Below are 15192 nucleotides of genomic sequence, written 5' to 3'. Positions count from 1 at the left end.
CCTAAGCCCATGTACTCACTTATATCAGCGGTTGAATGCAAGAAGAAATGGCACTGATAATTGATTTGTTCATGGTACAAACCTAGACTTTGGCTATTCACACACTGCATGTGTATAGGGATTTTTTCCTGCCAGTATGAATGAGCCATTAAGCACAACAGTTGTTGCAATTTAAGTTTTGCTCCACCAAATGACCTTGCAATCCATTTCATGGCCTATTGCTGATTTACATATACTCACACACATACACTTTTATTTTATTCTAATTACCTAGTGCTATCTGTGAATCACTTTACTTCTTGTTTCTTTGCTGAAAATCATTCTTTCACTAGTAGCCCCTAAGGCATAGTTTACACTTGTGGTTGGGGATGGTAAAAACAGGCAGCAGAGTCACATTTTCACTGCCCCCCATTCCCCCCCCCAAAAAAAAAAGTTGAAAAGGCAGCCATATGGGTATATACTCAAACTGTGGGCACGATGCCTTACATGGGTACAGGTTTCAGGGGTGATGAGGAAATTTCATGGCCTGTTAAACACCCTGTTATAGGCTCTTAGAACTCAGCTAAATCCCAAGCAATATAACTGATTTGATGAATTTTACATGTGTCCTGGCAGATCCAAGGGGCCCGTTGAATGTGAATCACTGAAGAATAGTGTCTCCCTTGCTTGTGCAAAAACAGAAGAGAAGTTAATAAACACTTGGTACCCTAAAGTGATAAATCTCTTTACCAGCAAAGAAGCCTTGCAGCTCGTTAAACCTGACAAAATAGACTCCCTCTACAGCTGTGTCTCCACCCTTATGTCCAATCAGGTAAGTATAATTATGGAACAGATAACAAAAACACTTGTATTGAATCGAAACAAAGTGTAGAATACCCATTGCTCTAACCCCTGCTTTAATCAGGGACAGTTTTCAAAAACTATATACTCGTGAATAGCATTTGTGCAATACATTTATTCTTAGCAACCAGTTAAAGTACATTTTTCCTGATGTAACTTTGGTAAACTGAAATCTGTATAACCTTTGCTCTTTCACTTCCTCTTCTCCGGAAAATAATTTATAGAATAGATTTAAGTATATTATAATACTATATCAGGAAAAATATTATGGGACAAAATTAGGCCACTATTATCTGTTAAAGTAGAGCTCAACTTACCTTTTCTTAAATGGTCCTTCAATCTTCTGCTGAGTGCCAGTCTATGGTGGGGATGACATCACTCCTGCGAATGCTCAGAACTCAGCCTTCCCAGCATGCTAGGACTGTGCCGGTGATGTGAGCTGATCTGTGCATGTGCAGCTCAGTTCACATGACGGAGAAGATATCGAGCAGGCAAGTAGGTGTATTTTTTTGCAGTAGAGACATTGTATGTTTTTTCTGCAATAAGGTGCCTGCCTGCTCATGGTTTTTGACAGCGGAACTTTAGTTTTAAAAGATAACTTCACATTTGGAACATGTTACATTCTCCACCTGCTCTTAGGCTGCATTTACACTTGAGCGATTTGTAGATTGAAGCTCTAAGCTCCAAAAATGCTCAAACTTAAAAAATAATTTGTTCTCTATGGTGTCACCTTGGTTTTTTAAGTTTTGAGTGTTTTTCGAGCTCAAGTGTGTCAAGTTCTCAAAAAACTACGAAGGTTGGCGAGCGTTCTTGTAGTCCATTGATCTTCCTGCTCTCATGTAACTGTCTGCCAGTGCGCAGTATCTGAGAGTATGCAGGAGTCTGAGATTTCACCTGTAATCTGTTGATTGTGGGTGCAATGCTCTGCAGGCTTCTTAGGGAAAAACAAATAGTAATGCACATTTTTTAAACTTGCAAAAATATGATTTTTTTTTTTTTGAAAAGGTGAACTTATCCTTTATGATTTCTTTTGCATGTGGACAGGAATAACAGGGACCTGATGGGGTACATAGCTGAATACCAGCCCTGCAAAGTTGGATATATTGACTGATGCCACTTGATGATGTTGTAGCATGAGTGGATTACATTGCATTGCTCAATTACAAATAATGGTTACCTCTTCATTATATACAGTATAAGGCTGGGGAAACGGAATTAATGAATTGTCCCCATGGAATGTGCCACCCTTTACAACTGCCCCCTCCTTTCATTCCTGTATGGTTGTTTTGTGGGGTTATACAGTCCCATGCCTCCTGACCCTTCCCCTACTGTGGTGTAACAGTCTGTACTGCTATAAATATTGGAAAAAGGACTGTTTCTATCTGCAGGGGACAGAAAAGACAGTTCAATTATATCTTATATGGAGCTCATTCTAAGTATGGTCTTTTTTATCTGTAGATTAGAGATCTCTTACAAAGGACAGTAGAAGCTTTTGTGGAATTGTTTGACCCTGAAGATACACAGTATTTACCACTTTTCAAAATGCAACTGACCTTTGATGATGAGAGAATGGATTTTTATCCTAGCTTCCAGGACTTAGAAGATGCCATTTTGTTTATTGTTACCAGAGTCTCAAAGACCTTGCAGGTATCAGTATATATCTTAAAGTTGTCCTTTAAAGAGACATTATCAACTTGCCTGTGCAGGGTAAAAGGCATTCCCTCATGTCCTTATACATACCTTATCTCTTCTCCCTCTCCATTCCGTCCTGCTTTGCGAGTGATGAGACCCACCACTTCCAATGTGTCTCTTTAAAGCCGAACTCCAGGCAGATGAAACAACACCAATTCATGCAGTTATGTTTTCATTACAAACCGTTAAATGTACACTGTGTCTCCAAAAGTATTGGGACATCCCTCCAAATCATTGGATTCAGGTGTTCCAATCACCTCCATGGCCACAGATGTATAAAATCAAGCACCTAGGCATGCAGACGTCTTCTACAAGCATTTGTGAAAGAATGGGTCACTCAGGAGCTCAGTGAATTCAAGTGTGGTCCCGTGATAGGTCGCCACTTGTGAAATAAGTCCATCCGCGAAATTTCCTTGCTACTAAATATTCCACAGTCAACTGTGAGTGGTATTATAACAAAGTGGAAGCAACTGGAAACAACAGAAACTCAGCCACAAAGTGGTAGGCCATGTAAAATGGGTCAGCGCATGCTGAAGTGCATAGTGCACAGAAGTGTGTCTGCAGAGTCAATAGCTAAAGACCTCCAAACTTTGTGTGGCCTTCACATTAGCACAACAACAGTGCATAGAGAGCTTCATGGAATGGGTTTCCTTGGCCAGGCAGCTGCATCCAAGCCTTACATTACCAACTGCAATGCAAAGCGTCGGATGCAGTGGTGTAAAGCACGCTGCCACTGGACTCTAAAGAAGTGGAGACGTGTTCTCTGGAGTGATGAATCACGCTTCTCTGTCTGGCAATGTGATGGACATGTCTGGGTTTAATGGTTGCCAGGAGAACGGGACCTGACTGACTGCATTGTGGCAAGTGTAAAGTTTGGTGGAGGGGGAATTATGGTGTGGGGTTGTTTTTCAACGGTTGGGCTTGGTCCCTTAATTCCAGTGAAGGGAACCTTTCACTTGGCCCTTTCCTGTTCCAACACCAGTGCACAAAGCAAGGTCCATAAAGACATGGATGAGCGAGTTTTGGGTGAAGGAACTTGACTGGCCTGCACAGAGTCCTGACCTCAACCCAATAGAACACCTTTGGGATTAATTAGAGTGAAGACTTCAAGCAAGTTTTCTGCTATTCCTTTGCTGCCCTCAGAGAGTGTAGGCAGGGGGTGACCAGACTTTATTTCTTAACACCAGTAGAAAAAAAATAAGGTAAAAAAACTGGCTGTGTGTAAGGACTCTTTACATTTCAAGATTTGCTGGAGAAAATTACAAATCATTTGGCAGGTAAAACATACAGTACATGTACTTTCATAGTGAATGTAGCCATTTGCCTGGTGTCCAGCTATAAAGGTTAAACCTGTCTTTAATATATAGGTAAAATATAATTTGTATGGCTTGACTTCTCAAGTTCTTTTAAACCTGTCTGTGCTCCTGAAAGACTGACAACCATACATTAATTACTTCTATTTTTCCTTTTTTTTTATCAGAATGTCCAGACAGTTCAGTCTTGGTTGTCTGGCAGCAACACTGTTCAGATCATTGAGGCCAAGTTATCTGAGTACATCATCAATTCTGCTGTTCTTAAGCTGAAAGAAACAATCAGTCACAATTTAAAGGAGCCCATGACCCATTTCCAGACATACGGTAAGCAACATACATTACCAGCAGACAGCAGTAAACAAACTCAGGAAATTCAAACAGAACTCCAGACAGATTTTTAAATTTAATTTAATTTCTATAAAATTTTAATTTATTTTGAAAATTTAGTTTAAAAATTAAAATGTAACAACTTGCAGTGTTACCCCTCCCCTTGACATTGTGAATGTCCCGTTGTTTTGTGAACACAAAAGGTTGGCCACTAAACTCGGGCACAGGGGTGGACTGACAACTCATGGGGCCCCCAGGCAATAGGGGATCATGGGGCCCCTGTGTCCTTGCCCAAACTCAAAAAAGCCTATGAAAAAGGTACCAGGGGCATCTCATGGGGCCCCCTACTGACCCCGGGCCCTCGGGCAGTGCCCGAGTTTCCAAATGGTCAGTCCGCCCCTGCTCGGGCACCATTCAGAGATCGCTTTGCATTTTCTCACTTAATGCAAAGTGTTCCCTGATTGGATGAAGCAGAGGGATGGGGTGGGGATTTCACACTTTCCACCACTTCCAGTCAGAAAATGCTTTGCATTCACCGAGAAAATGCAAAGTATTCTCTGAATGGTGCCTTTGCCAAGCAGGCGACTTTCTGTGCTCACAATGCAGCAGGGCAGCCACTCGACACAGAACCCAGGGGCTAGTGCAGACCATTGGAGTAGTAGCGTCTACTACAGTGCTTTCCAGATGGATGCCACAGGTATGGTGTACTGTATATAAAACACAAAAACATAGACATAGAAAAGGGATTGCAGAAAAAAGACCAAGTGGTCTCTTGAGCCTTCCCCCCAGATATATATTTATTTTTAACTTTTTTTGTCTGAGTATAGACCTATGCATTTCCCAAGCATGTTTGAATTCACATACTGACTCACTACTTCTGCTGGACCATTGGTCCAAGTTGGATCAATGTAACTATGTAAAAATATCCATACCTGGAATTCCTCTTTAACCGGTTCCAGACTTTGGGAGTGCTATACATGCTCAAAAAAATGATCATCACTGTACACAGGGCATATGTAGCATGCCTAGTCCTTCTGCCCTTTCCCCCCCTCCCAGTACACAGCAATTTGGCTGTGATTATTCAAAGCGGTATTGCTGTGTACACAGAGAAGTTCAGCAGCTTTAGCTGTCAAAACCCCCCCCCCCAGAAGTCTGACAGTGTTTATAAATGACACTGCTCAGATGTTACAGAAAGATACAATGTTACATATTGTAAGGTTCGTATCATTCATTCAGGTGCAGATCAAAGGGATAAACAATCTGCAGATGAAGTCAGTTAAAGCAACCTGCCAAGTAGAAAGAAATGTTTCATATTTAAGAAAGCGCAAAAGTGGATAATTTTAGTGTAATTTTGAAAAAGGACAAATTGCAGAATAAAATGCACACTTCATCTGCAGCAACACTATTTATTTTTAAACTAATACTTGTCAAAAAAAAGAAAAACTGTGTTTTGGTTAGTTTTGTTATGTGTTAATGTCTAAGGATTGTGACCAAAAATAATTGTTGCAAAACAATACTCAAGAAAAAAAGCCTTGCTTGTGATTAAAGTATAACTATAGGCAAAACTTATTTTTTTTTTTTTTAGTTTTGGATAGAGTGAAGGGGGATTAGAATACTTGTCAGTTTATATTGCTGTCTGTGCCCCCTTAGGGAGATTAACCCTCTCTGTTTGTCCTATTTAACCACCTGCCCTCCAGAGGATTTACCCCCCCCCCCTTCCTGATCAGGCCATTTTTTGCGTTATGGCATTGCATTACTTTAACTGACAATTGCACGGTCATGCAATGCTACACCCAAATGAAATGTATTTCCCACAAAAGGAGCTTTCTTTCTGTGGTATTTGATCACCTGTGCGTTTTTTATTTTTTGGGCTATAAACAAAAAATACCAACAATTTAAAAAATATATATATATTTTTACATTTTGCTATAAAACATATCCAGTAAAAAAAATTTAAAAATCTAATTTCAGCATAAATGTCTTTGCTAAAATGATTTTTTTTTTTTAATACTAGTAATAGCAGCGATCAGCGACTTATAGCGGGACTGCATTCTGACATTGGGGGGGGGGAACTAACTTCCACTGACATCCCCACTGACACTAATAACAGTGATCAGTGCTAATAACAAGCACTGACACTGTACTAATGACATTGGACAGAAAGGGGTTAACATCTGGGGCGATCAAAGGGTTAACTGTGTGCTGTGTACTGTTTTACTGTGTTGTCTGTGTGTGCTTTACTGTGTAAGCATGCAGAGCAATACAAAGCAGCGTGCTGCTGCTGACAGGGGAGAGATCTGCATTGTTTCCACACAGTTTTCTCCACTGTCACTGTTCCTCAGCGATCGCTGGGAGCTGGCGGGGAATCTCTGGCCGCGACCCGGTGATCGACAATGCCGGCGTGGGTAGAGCAGCATGCATGCCCTCTACTTGGATATACAAAATCATGTATATATACAGTTGCAAGAAAAAGTATGTGAACCCCTTGGGATTACGTGGAGTTTTGCATGAATTGGGCATAAAATGTGCTCTGAACGTCATCTAAGTTACAACAATAGAAGAACACAGTCTGCTGAACATAATACTACACAAACGTTAGATGTTGCCATGGTTTAATTGCACATAACATGTAAACATTCAAAGCGCAGGGAGGAAATAGTATGTGAACCTTTGGACTTAATAACTGGTTGACCCTCCTTTGGTAGCAATAACCTCAACCGAACGTTTCCTGTAGTTGCAGATCAGACCTGCACAACGATCGGGAGTAATTTTGGACCACTCCTCTTCACAAAACTGTTTCAGTGTAGCAATATTCTTGGGATGTCTGGTGTGAATCGCTCTCTTAAGGTCATGCCACAGCATTTCAATCAGGTTGAGGTCAGGACTCTGACTGGGCCACTCCAGAAGGCGTATTCTGTGCTGTTTCAGCCATTGTTTTGTTGAATTACTTGTATGCTTTGGGTCATTGTCCTGTTGCATCACCCATCCTCTGTGGAGCTTCAGTTGGAGGACAGATGGTCGTACGTTTTCCTGCAAAATGTCTTGATAAACTCTGGAATTCATTTTCCCATCAATGACAACAATCCGTCCAGGCCCTGAGGCAGCAAAGCAGCCCCAAACCATGATGTTCCATCCGCCATGTTTTACAGTGGGGATGAGGTTTTGATGTTGGTGTGCTGTGCCTTTTTTTCTCCACACATAGTGTTGTGTGTTCTTCCCAAACAACTCAATCTTGTTTTCATCTGTCCACAGTATATTTTGCCAGTAGTGCTGTGGAACATCCAGGTGCTCTTTTGCAAACTTCAAACGTGCTGCAATATTCTTTTTGTACAGCAATGGCTTCCTCCGTGGTGTCCTCCCATGTACTCCATTCTTGTTTAATGTTTTCCTTATTGTAGATGTGTCAACAAAAATGTCAGCATGTGCCAGAAATTTCTGTAGGTCTTTAAGCTGACACTCTGGGATTCTTCTTTACCTCATGCAGCATTCTGCGCTGTGCTCTTGCAGTCATTTTTACAGGACGACCACGCCTAGGGAGAGTAGCAACAGTGCTAAACTTTCTCCATTTGTAGACAGTCTGTCTTACCGCGGACACATGAACATCAAGGCTTTTGGAGATACTTTTGTAACCCTTTCCAGCTTCATGCAAGTCAACAATTCTTGATCATAGGTCTTCTGAGAGCTCTTTTCTGCGAGGCATGGTTCACATCAGACAGTGCTTCTTGAAACCAGTAAACCCAAAACAGGTGTGTTTTTTAAGGGCAGGACAGCTGTCAGCAACACATTCAATATCATCACACTGATTGGAGTCAAGGTTGGCTCACTCCTGGCTCCAATTAGCTCTGGAAGAAGTCATTAAGCTAGGGCCTCACATACTTTTTCCTCCCTGCACTGTGAATGTTTACATGTTATGTGCAAATAAACCATGGCGACATCTAATGTTTGTGTAGTATTATGTTCAGCAGACTGTGTTCTTCTATTGTTGTGACTTAGATGATGTTCAGAGCACATTTTATGCCCAATTCATGCAAAACGCCACGTAATCCCAAGGGGTTCACATACTTTTTCTTGCAACTGTACATGTGATTTTGCACAACCATGCTGCTCTGTAGCAGTAGTTCTGCTATAGGGTGTTTGGGAAGTGGTTAACATTACCATTGAAAGTGAAAGTAAACAAAAATCCCAAATTTTGGGTTTTCCCCAGAAAAGTAGGAAATTTAGAGGGGAAATCTTCAAATGGGGACACTACTTCTGGTGGGCTCAGGGTCCCCAAAAAATTTCCTTAATTTGCAGGGATTTCCTCTCACTTCTTGTTTGGCTATGGGACAGCAAGTGAAGATAAATCTGCCCAATGGGACAAAGATGGCAAATATAAACCTTACAAGGGTTATAACGCTCCCTTACTCTATCCAAAATGGAAAAAAAGTTTTGCCTATATTTCTACTTAAAAAAAAAAACAATATATGTATTACCTTGTTATCTTAAGTAATCACAAAGTTATCACTGAATAAACCAAGTCCAGAGCAGAAATGTAAAAAAATTCTCTGATCCATAGGGAGTGAACAGATGTGAGAGGCAAAGTGGTTAAATAAAGTATTAAAAAATATTTATATCCTACGTGTATGTACATTTACATTAATGTTGCAAGCAGGATTCATGAGCTCAGTTTAACACTCTGACCTCTAAACTCTGGCCAGATGTTCACCCATCTGATAAGTTACTGTAGCAAAAATTTACTTTTAAGATTTGGCTTCCTTGATTAGTTCATTACCCCTAGCCCAGGGGTGTCAAACTGGTGGCCCTCCAGCTGTTGCGAAACTACAAGTCCCATCTTGCCTCTGCCTTTGGGAGAATGCTTGTAACTGTCCATCTTGCATTGCCTCATGGGACTTGTAGTTTGGCAACAGCTAGAGGACCGCCAGTTTTACACCTGTGCTCTAACCTGTGATCTGGGCAATCAAGAAGATGCAAAACTGGTTGAGGTAATGTTTGTGTTCCTTCCTTCTGCAAACAAGTTTACTACTTTATAGGCCAGTTTTCTGAAACATTTTTTTTAGATCAGAAACGAAGGTTAAACTGGGCACTAATTCAAAATTATTTAATTTATTTTTAAATACTGCTTGTATAAGTGCCATAAACGTGTCTTTATGTTATCTTCCTATAACAGTATGCATCCCAAGAATCAAAGTGAGACAGTAAGGGCCAGCAATACAAGCTATTGTATTTCACAGCACTGTCAGTCAAACACAGGGAATTTGCTTACAGGAGGGAAGAGTGCAGGCACCAATATGTTTCATTTCATCTCCTTCACAATACAAATGGCTTGCTGGAAGCAGGAAGATAACCAAATATGTATAGTACCAGCAGTCATTTTTTGTTATAGTCACTCATCAGAAAGACAAATACCTTACCAATATATGCGGTGGGGAAGTAATTAAACTGCACACATTAAGGACATTTGCAGCAGTAACACTAGGGTAGGATATACACTGTATGTAGTGTTGAGCACATATGCGATTCAGAAAATACTGAGGTCAGAGTCAGAAAGACATTTGGAGTTTTAGAAAGAGGCTTACAATGGCAGCCTAAAAATACAATTACAGGAACCAATCAGCGCAATCAGATGATTAACCCTAACCCAAAAGTTTGCAAGCTGGATACTTAAGGTACAATCCACAATACCGCACTCAAAATTTCAAAATAAAGTCCAGCGCAATGTTATAAAAATACATCAAAATGCAATAGAATAGAGAGTCCATAAATCACTGTTAATGATCAGAGGACAATAAAACAGTTCAGTGATTCAAAATGGTGGCCGAATTCATACATTGAAGTGTAGAGGTACTCAATCCCACCACCAAAGGTAATTAAGGCCGCTTACCTTACCGATGTGACCCCTGAGCAAACAGATAAGTCATATTGCACTTTTCCCCTTTGGGGACCAAACCGGATGCGGAATCTCCTGCTTCCTCGCAAAAGTCAGGATGTGTCCACAAAGATATGTAATCACAAAAGTAAAAAGCGCATAGCTGCTATCATAATTTATTGTAAATAAAGATAAAATTGAACTTACAAAAGAGGCACTAAGACAGTATGAATATGACCACCATTTCGAATCACTGAACTGTTTTATTGTCTTCTGATCATTAATAGTGATTTATGGACTCTCTATTTTATTGCATTTTGATGTATTTTTATAATATTACACTGAACTTGTTTTTGTAATTAACAATGGCAGCCTCCCTAATTTTTGGAGATCTACTGCTTAGGTATGAGCCTGATTCTATAATACTTGTCTTTTTCCTGTCATTGCATGTGGAGAGCGACACCATGAAGAGTTGGTCAGCTAGCAGGGATTTGTGTTTTCACAGTTATCTACATTATCTAGAATTTTTGGATCATTTTGCATCAGTGCCTGGGGAAATTTAGCTACAGTCCTACCTTGGTTGATTAGATTTCCATTAACCAAGAGAATAGTGCAAGAGGGTGTCACATTTTCATCACAATTGCATTATAAATTTTTTATTTTAGTGGAAAGTTACAGCTGGCTTGTGGATGGCTCCGCTGATGAGAAAGTACAGACGTTTTTGACTGAAGAGCACAGCTTTGATGAATACACAGTGGTATGTCTGAAAAAGTAATTAGATATAGGAAAAAAAAAAACACACATTTCTGATTTGCAGACATTCTGTTTTCTTTAAGGCTCATGTACACTGCAGCTGCTAAACTCACGTTTAGGAGCTGTTCAGCGGTTTTTTCAGCAGCCCCTGAACTCGCCCTAATGTTTTCCTATGTGTCCATCTACACATCTTCATTTACAGTCGTTTACAGGCAGTTGAGTTTACAGTCTTTTTTTGAACGCAACAAACTTGCGTTCAGACATCGATTTTATCAGCGTTTCTAAACACGGCAAATCGCGTTTATAAGCGTTTGCTTTAGAAATTTTTTTTTAACTCTTCCAGTTCCCAATGCTGTCCAGAGCCTTTTTTCATCAAGAAAAATGCATTCAAAGAGTTTTCAAGGTGCTCAGATGCACAAACACTTAACAGAGGATGTTCCTACCAAGCTTGTCACACATTGCAATAACCAATTCACACCTCATACCTCTCCCACTCTTGGAAACAAAAGATATGTTAATGCACATTCACACTTCAAATTCCTCATGAAGACCCCTGCCAGGTGACCTCAATGACTCACTCTACCAGACACCTTTCCCACCCTTGGAAACAAAAGAAATGTTAATGAGCAACTCACAACAAATTATCTCAACACATACTGCTGTCTCTGTTTCTACTGTGTGTATTTCTCTGAAAAAGTCTGAAATAGTTAATAATTTACCACTTTTCAGTGTATTCTGGGCGTTTGGGAGGTTCTTCTTTGCTTATCTTTAAAAAACGCTTCTAAACGCAAACGCGCATAAACGTGTTATGCAAACGGGGCACTGCCCGAGGGCCCGGGGTCAGTAGGGGGCCCCATGAAATGCCCCTGGTACCTTTTTTATAGGATTTTTGAGTGTGGGCAATGACACAGGGGTCCCATGATCCCCTATTGCCCGGGGGCCCCGTGAGTTGTCAGTCCACCCCTGATTATAATAATAATAATAATATTATATTGCATTCAAATATTTCATACTTATGTTTCCATCCAGAAGCTGAAGTGCTGGGCTTTTTTCAGAAATTTACCTGTCTGTTTATTACGACCTTGTTGGAAAAAAAAAGGCTGTTTATTACACAGCTCACCACAAGCTGAAATTTTCACACACAACTGAATGAGTCAAAGAAATGTCTCCTCCCACTATATCTTTCTTCATGCTTTGTTCAGGCCTTCCCTATTATTATATTATTATTATACAGTATTTATAAAGTGCCGATAGTTCGCTCAGCGCTGTACATTACAAAGGGGGACAGAACATGTGACAGAACAATACCAATACAATGCAAAACATGAGGGGATCGAGGGCCCTGCTCTTTCGAGCTTACAATCTAGGAGGGAGGGGATGGTGGCACAGGAGGAGATAGCTGTGGGGGATGGAGTGGTAGGAAGAGTGGAGGAGGTCGGCAAGTTAGCAGGGGGTGGGGTAGGCTTCCCTGAAGAGGTGGGTTTTCAGGGTGCGCCTAAAGGAGAGGAGAGTAGGTGATAATCTGATGGGTTGGGGCAGGGAGTCCCAGAGGATGGGTGACACCCTGGGGAAGTCCTGGAGGCGGGCATGGGAGGAGGAGACCAGGGAACTAGAGAGAAGGAGGTCTTGTGAGGAGCGGAGTGTGCGTGCTGGGCTGTACTTGGATATTAGGTCGGTGATGTAGTTCGGGGCAGTATGGTGGACAGCTTTGTACGTCAGTGTTAGGATTTTGAATTTGATCCGTTGCGCAATTGGAAGCCAGTGGAGGGATTGGCAGAGGGGGGTGGCGGAAACGGAGCGGTTGGAAAGGTGAATGAGTCCGGCAGCCGTATTCAGGATGGACTGAAGTGGGGATAGCCAGCGGCGAGGCAGGCCAGTGAGGAGGGAGTTGCAGTAGTCGAGTCGTGATATGATGAGGGAGCGGATGAGCTGTTTAGTGGTTTCTGGGGTTAGGAACGTGCGGATTTTGGCGATGTTGCGGAGGTGGAGTCTGCATGAGTTTGTTAAAGATTGGACTTGGGGCTGGAAGGATAGGTTGGAGTCCAAAATGACACCAAATACTCTGGCCTGCGGGGCGGGTTTGATGGTGGCGTTGTTGGATGCTTCCCTACAGAGTTTTATTAAGACAGAGAAAGAGTCTGGCAACAAACAGATGTGTTGAATTAATCCAGTGTCATAGGTGCATACTTTATTACATTTTTATTTGTAAAATAAAGATTTTTTAACTTCTGAACTTACTAAACTGAAAAGGAAAATGTATACAAAGTTATATATTTTCTTTAAATCTGCTGTACTGAATGCATAGGTATAACTAGAACCTTTAGGGCCCTGGTGCAGCAAACCATGAAGGGCTCCCCTGACCCCCACCCCGGGGCGCTTTCCATTCGTCACAGGGCCGTCACTGATCCCGGGGCCCTCTACTCGCACTGATCCGAGGGCCCTTTTCACATCTTCTGCAGTGGGCCCTCTTCGTGCCATCTTGGGGAACCCCCCACAGTTGCGGAACACCAGTGCGATCTTTGCGATCGTGGTAGCTTTGCCACTGCTGGGACCCCTCTCTCTCAGTGTGTTCCCTGACCCCTCTTGCAGTGTGACCCCTGGCCCCTCCCTCTGTCTCTCTTTCACCGAGGCCTCTCTCTCTCTCAGTGTGGCACCTGGCTATTCTCTCTGTTTCTCTCTCACTGGGTCCCCTCCTCTACTCTCTCTCACCTCTTTGTTGCTCAGGTTACCTCACACATATTTGGATGCACAGATCCACAGGTATCCGAAGAGAAGCAGCAGCAGCTCAAGCCCACTGGGAGCCCCATTACTTGGACCAGCTGAGGATGAGGACAGAAAGACGGAACCACAGCACCGACTGAACCAGTTCCAGTTACTCAGTGAAGGGGGATCGGGTGATCAGCAGAGGACATTGACAGATATTGGGCAAAGAGATATGAACAGCTGCATTTCTGGAATATATCTCTGGGGAGGCAGGCAGTACTGGGAGAACTAAGCACGGAATAGGCATGAATAAAGGAGGAGGAGGGACCTTTTCACATTTTCTGCAGAGGGTCTTGGGGCCCCCCACAGTGGTGGAACACCAGGGCCTGGCCGCAAATGAGACCTTTGCGACCCTGGTAGTTCTGGCACTTGCTGAATGTACAGTATGTAGTGATAACAGCACCTGAGGGTGCAAAAGTACAATTCATCTTTTTATTACATAATTCTCAACATTACTTGTTAACATTCTTATGGATGTAATAGATCATAGTGAAGGTTGATTATAAATCAAAACATTATAAATCACAACTGCATTATTGTAGTCATTTTGATATTTTCTTGCAGTTCATAGAACAGTTTCACCGGCTGGCCAAAGAAATAATGGGACTGCCCGCACGGGCTCATTTTACTATGGTGCAATTGGATTGTGATGATCTCAAGGAAGGTCTGGCTAACAAGGCCAAAAGCTTTGCCAGCATATTGCTAGAGAGTCTGGTGGCAGACCACAGATCAGAGAACGAAAAGTGAGTAGGATCTTTACTTTTGATTTCAGAATGTTGTCACTGCTTTCTCAGAGTTTCAACTTTAACACAATGCAATAACTGTATAATAAAGTCGAGTTAATTTTCTAAAAGCACTTAGACTGTGCACTTTGCAAGGGAATTTACTCCAGAGCCTATTAAATGAGGGGAAGCTGTGCTGACCTTCACCATCCAATCATGTGCAAGCAAAAATGCATTTGTTTTTTAAAATTTTCCTTGCATATGATTGAGTATTTTTTGCAAAGTGAGGTTTTGCCTCATTTACTAAGCTCTGGCTTGAACACCCTTCCAGAGTGCAACTGCACTTGCAAAGTGTACATTTATTTGGTTCTAGTAAGGCCCTGTTCACATTCAGTTGTACTGCACACTGAATACAGCCTGTAGTGTACATTTAGCTGCAGCATGTGTACCACCCATTTCAGCCAACATATTAGGTTAAATTGGGCAGTTGGCAAAACCACAGCTCAACCACCTCTTTTTACTGCCCGGCTCCTCCCCCATGACCTAATGCAAGTGTAATTGAGGTTTTTATGATGCATTTCATCCTGATTTCTAATCTATCTTATATTGCAGAATCTGTAAGGAATTCGAGTCCATTAAAGTACAGGCATTAAAAGCTCCTGAAACCACAGAAGATGTAATTGCAGAAATTGAATTTGTTGAGGAGGCTAAAACGAAAGGCATTGTAGCCTTGAAAGCACGAATCTCGGTATGTCTACTCTTGAAAACAGTAATTAGTTATTTATGTTCTCTACTACAGTTTTAGAACAAGTTTCCAATGGTGATCATAGTCATCTTTTAGAAGGAAGCCCCTGATAAGATATGCTTTGCCTTCTACAATTCTTGTTCTTAAATGATCTTTTAGAGGTCTCAAATG

The 15192-nt window shown here is 41.6% G+C and overlaps 1 protein-coding gene across 1 annotated transcript in view; it reads left to right on the top strand.

Annotated features, from left to right (window-relative positions):
- Nucleotides 1-15192, top strand: part of DNAH12 (dynein axonemal heavy chain 12) — a 149813-nt gene that overhangs the window by 10313 nt on the left and 124308 nt on the right. Inside the window, exons 7-12 of the mRNA XM_089678745.1 lie at nt 616-811; nt 2299-2487; nt 4013-4169; nt 10704-10795; nt 14119-14297; nt 14889-15024. Coding sequence (XP_089534871.1) covers nt 616-811; nt 2299-2487; nt 4013-4169; nt 10704-10795; nt 14119-14297; nt 14889-15024 — 949 coding nt within the window. The remainder of the gene's footprint in view (nt 1-615; nt 812-2298; nt 2488-4012; nt 4170-10703; nt 10796-14118; nt 14298-14888; nt 15025-15192) is intronic.

This window comes from Staurois parvus, unplaced genomic scaffold, assembly GCF_062004578.1.
Source record: "Staurois parvus isolate SC_StPar_1 unplaced genomic scaffold, SC_StPar_1.0 ptg000209l, whole genome shotgun sequence".
Lineage (NCBI taxonomy): Eukaryota > Metazoa > Chordata > Amphibia > Anura > Ranidae > Staurois > Staurois parvus.
This window is presented reverse-complemented; position numbering and strand designations above follow the sequence as displayed.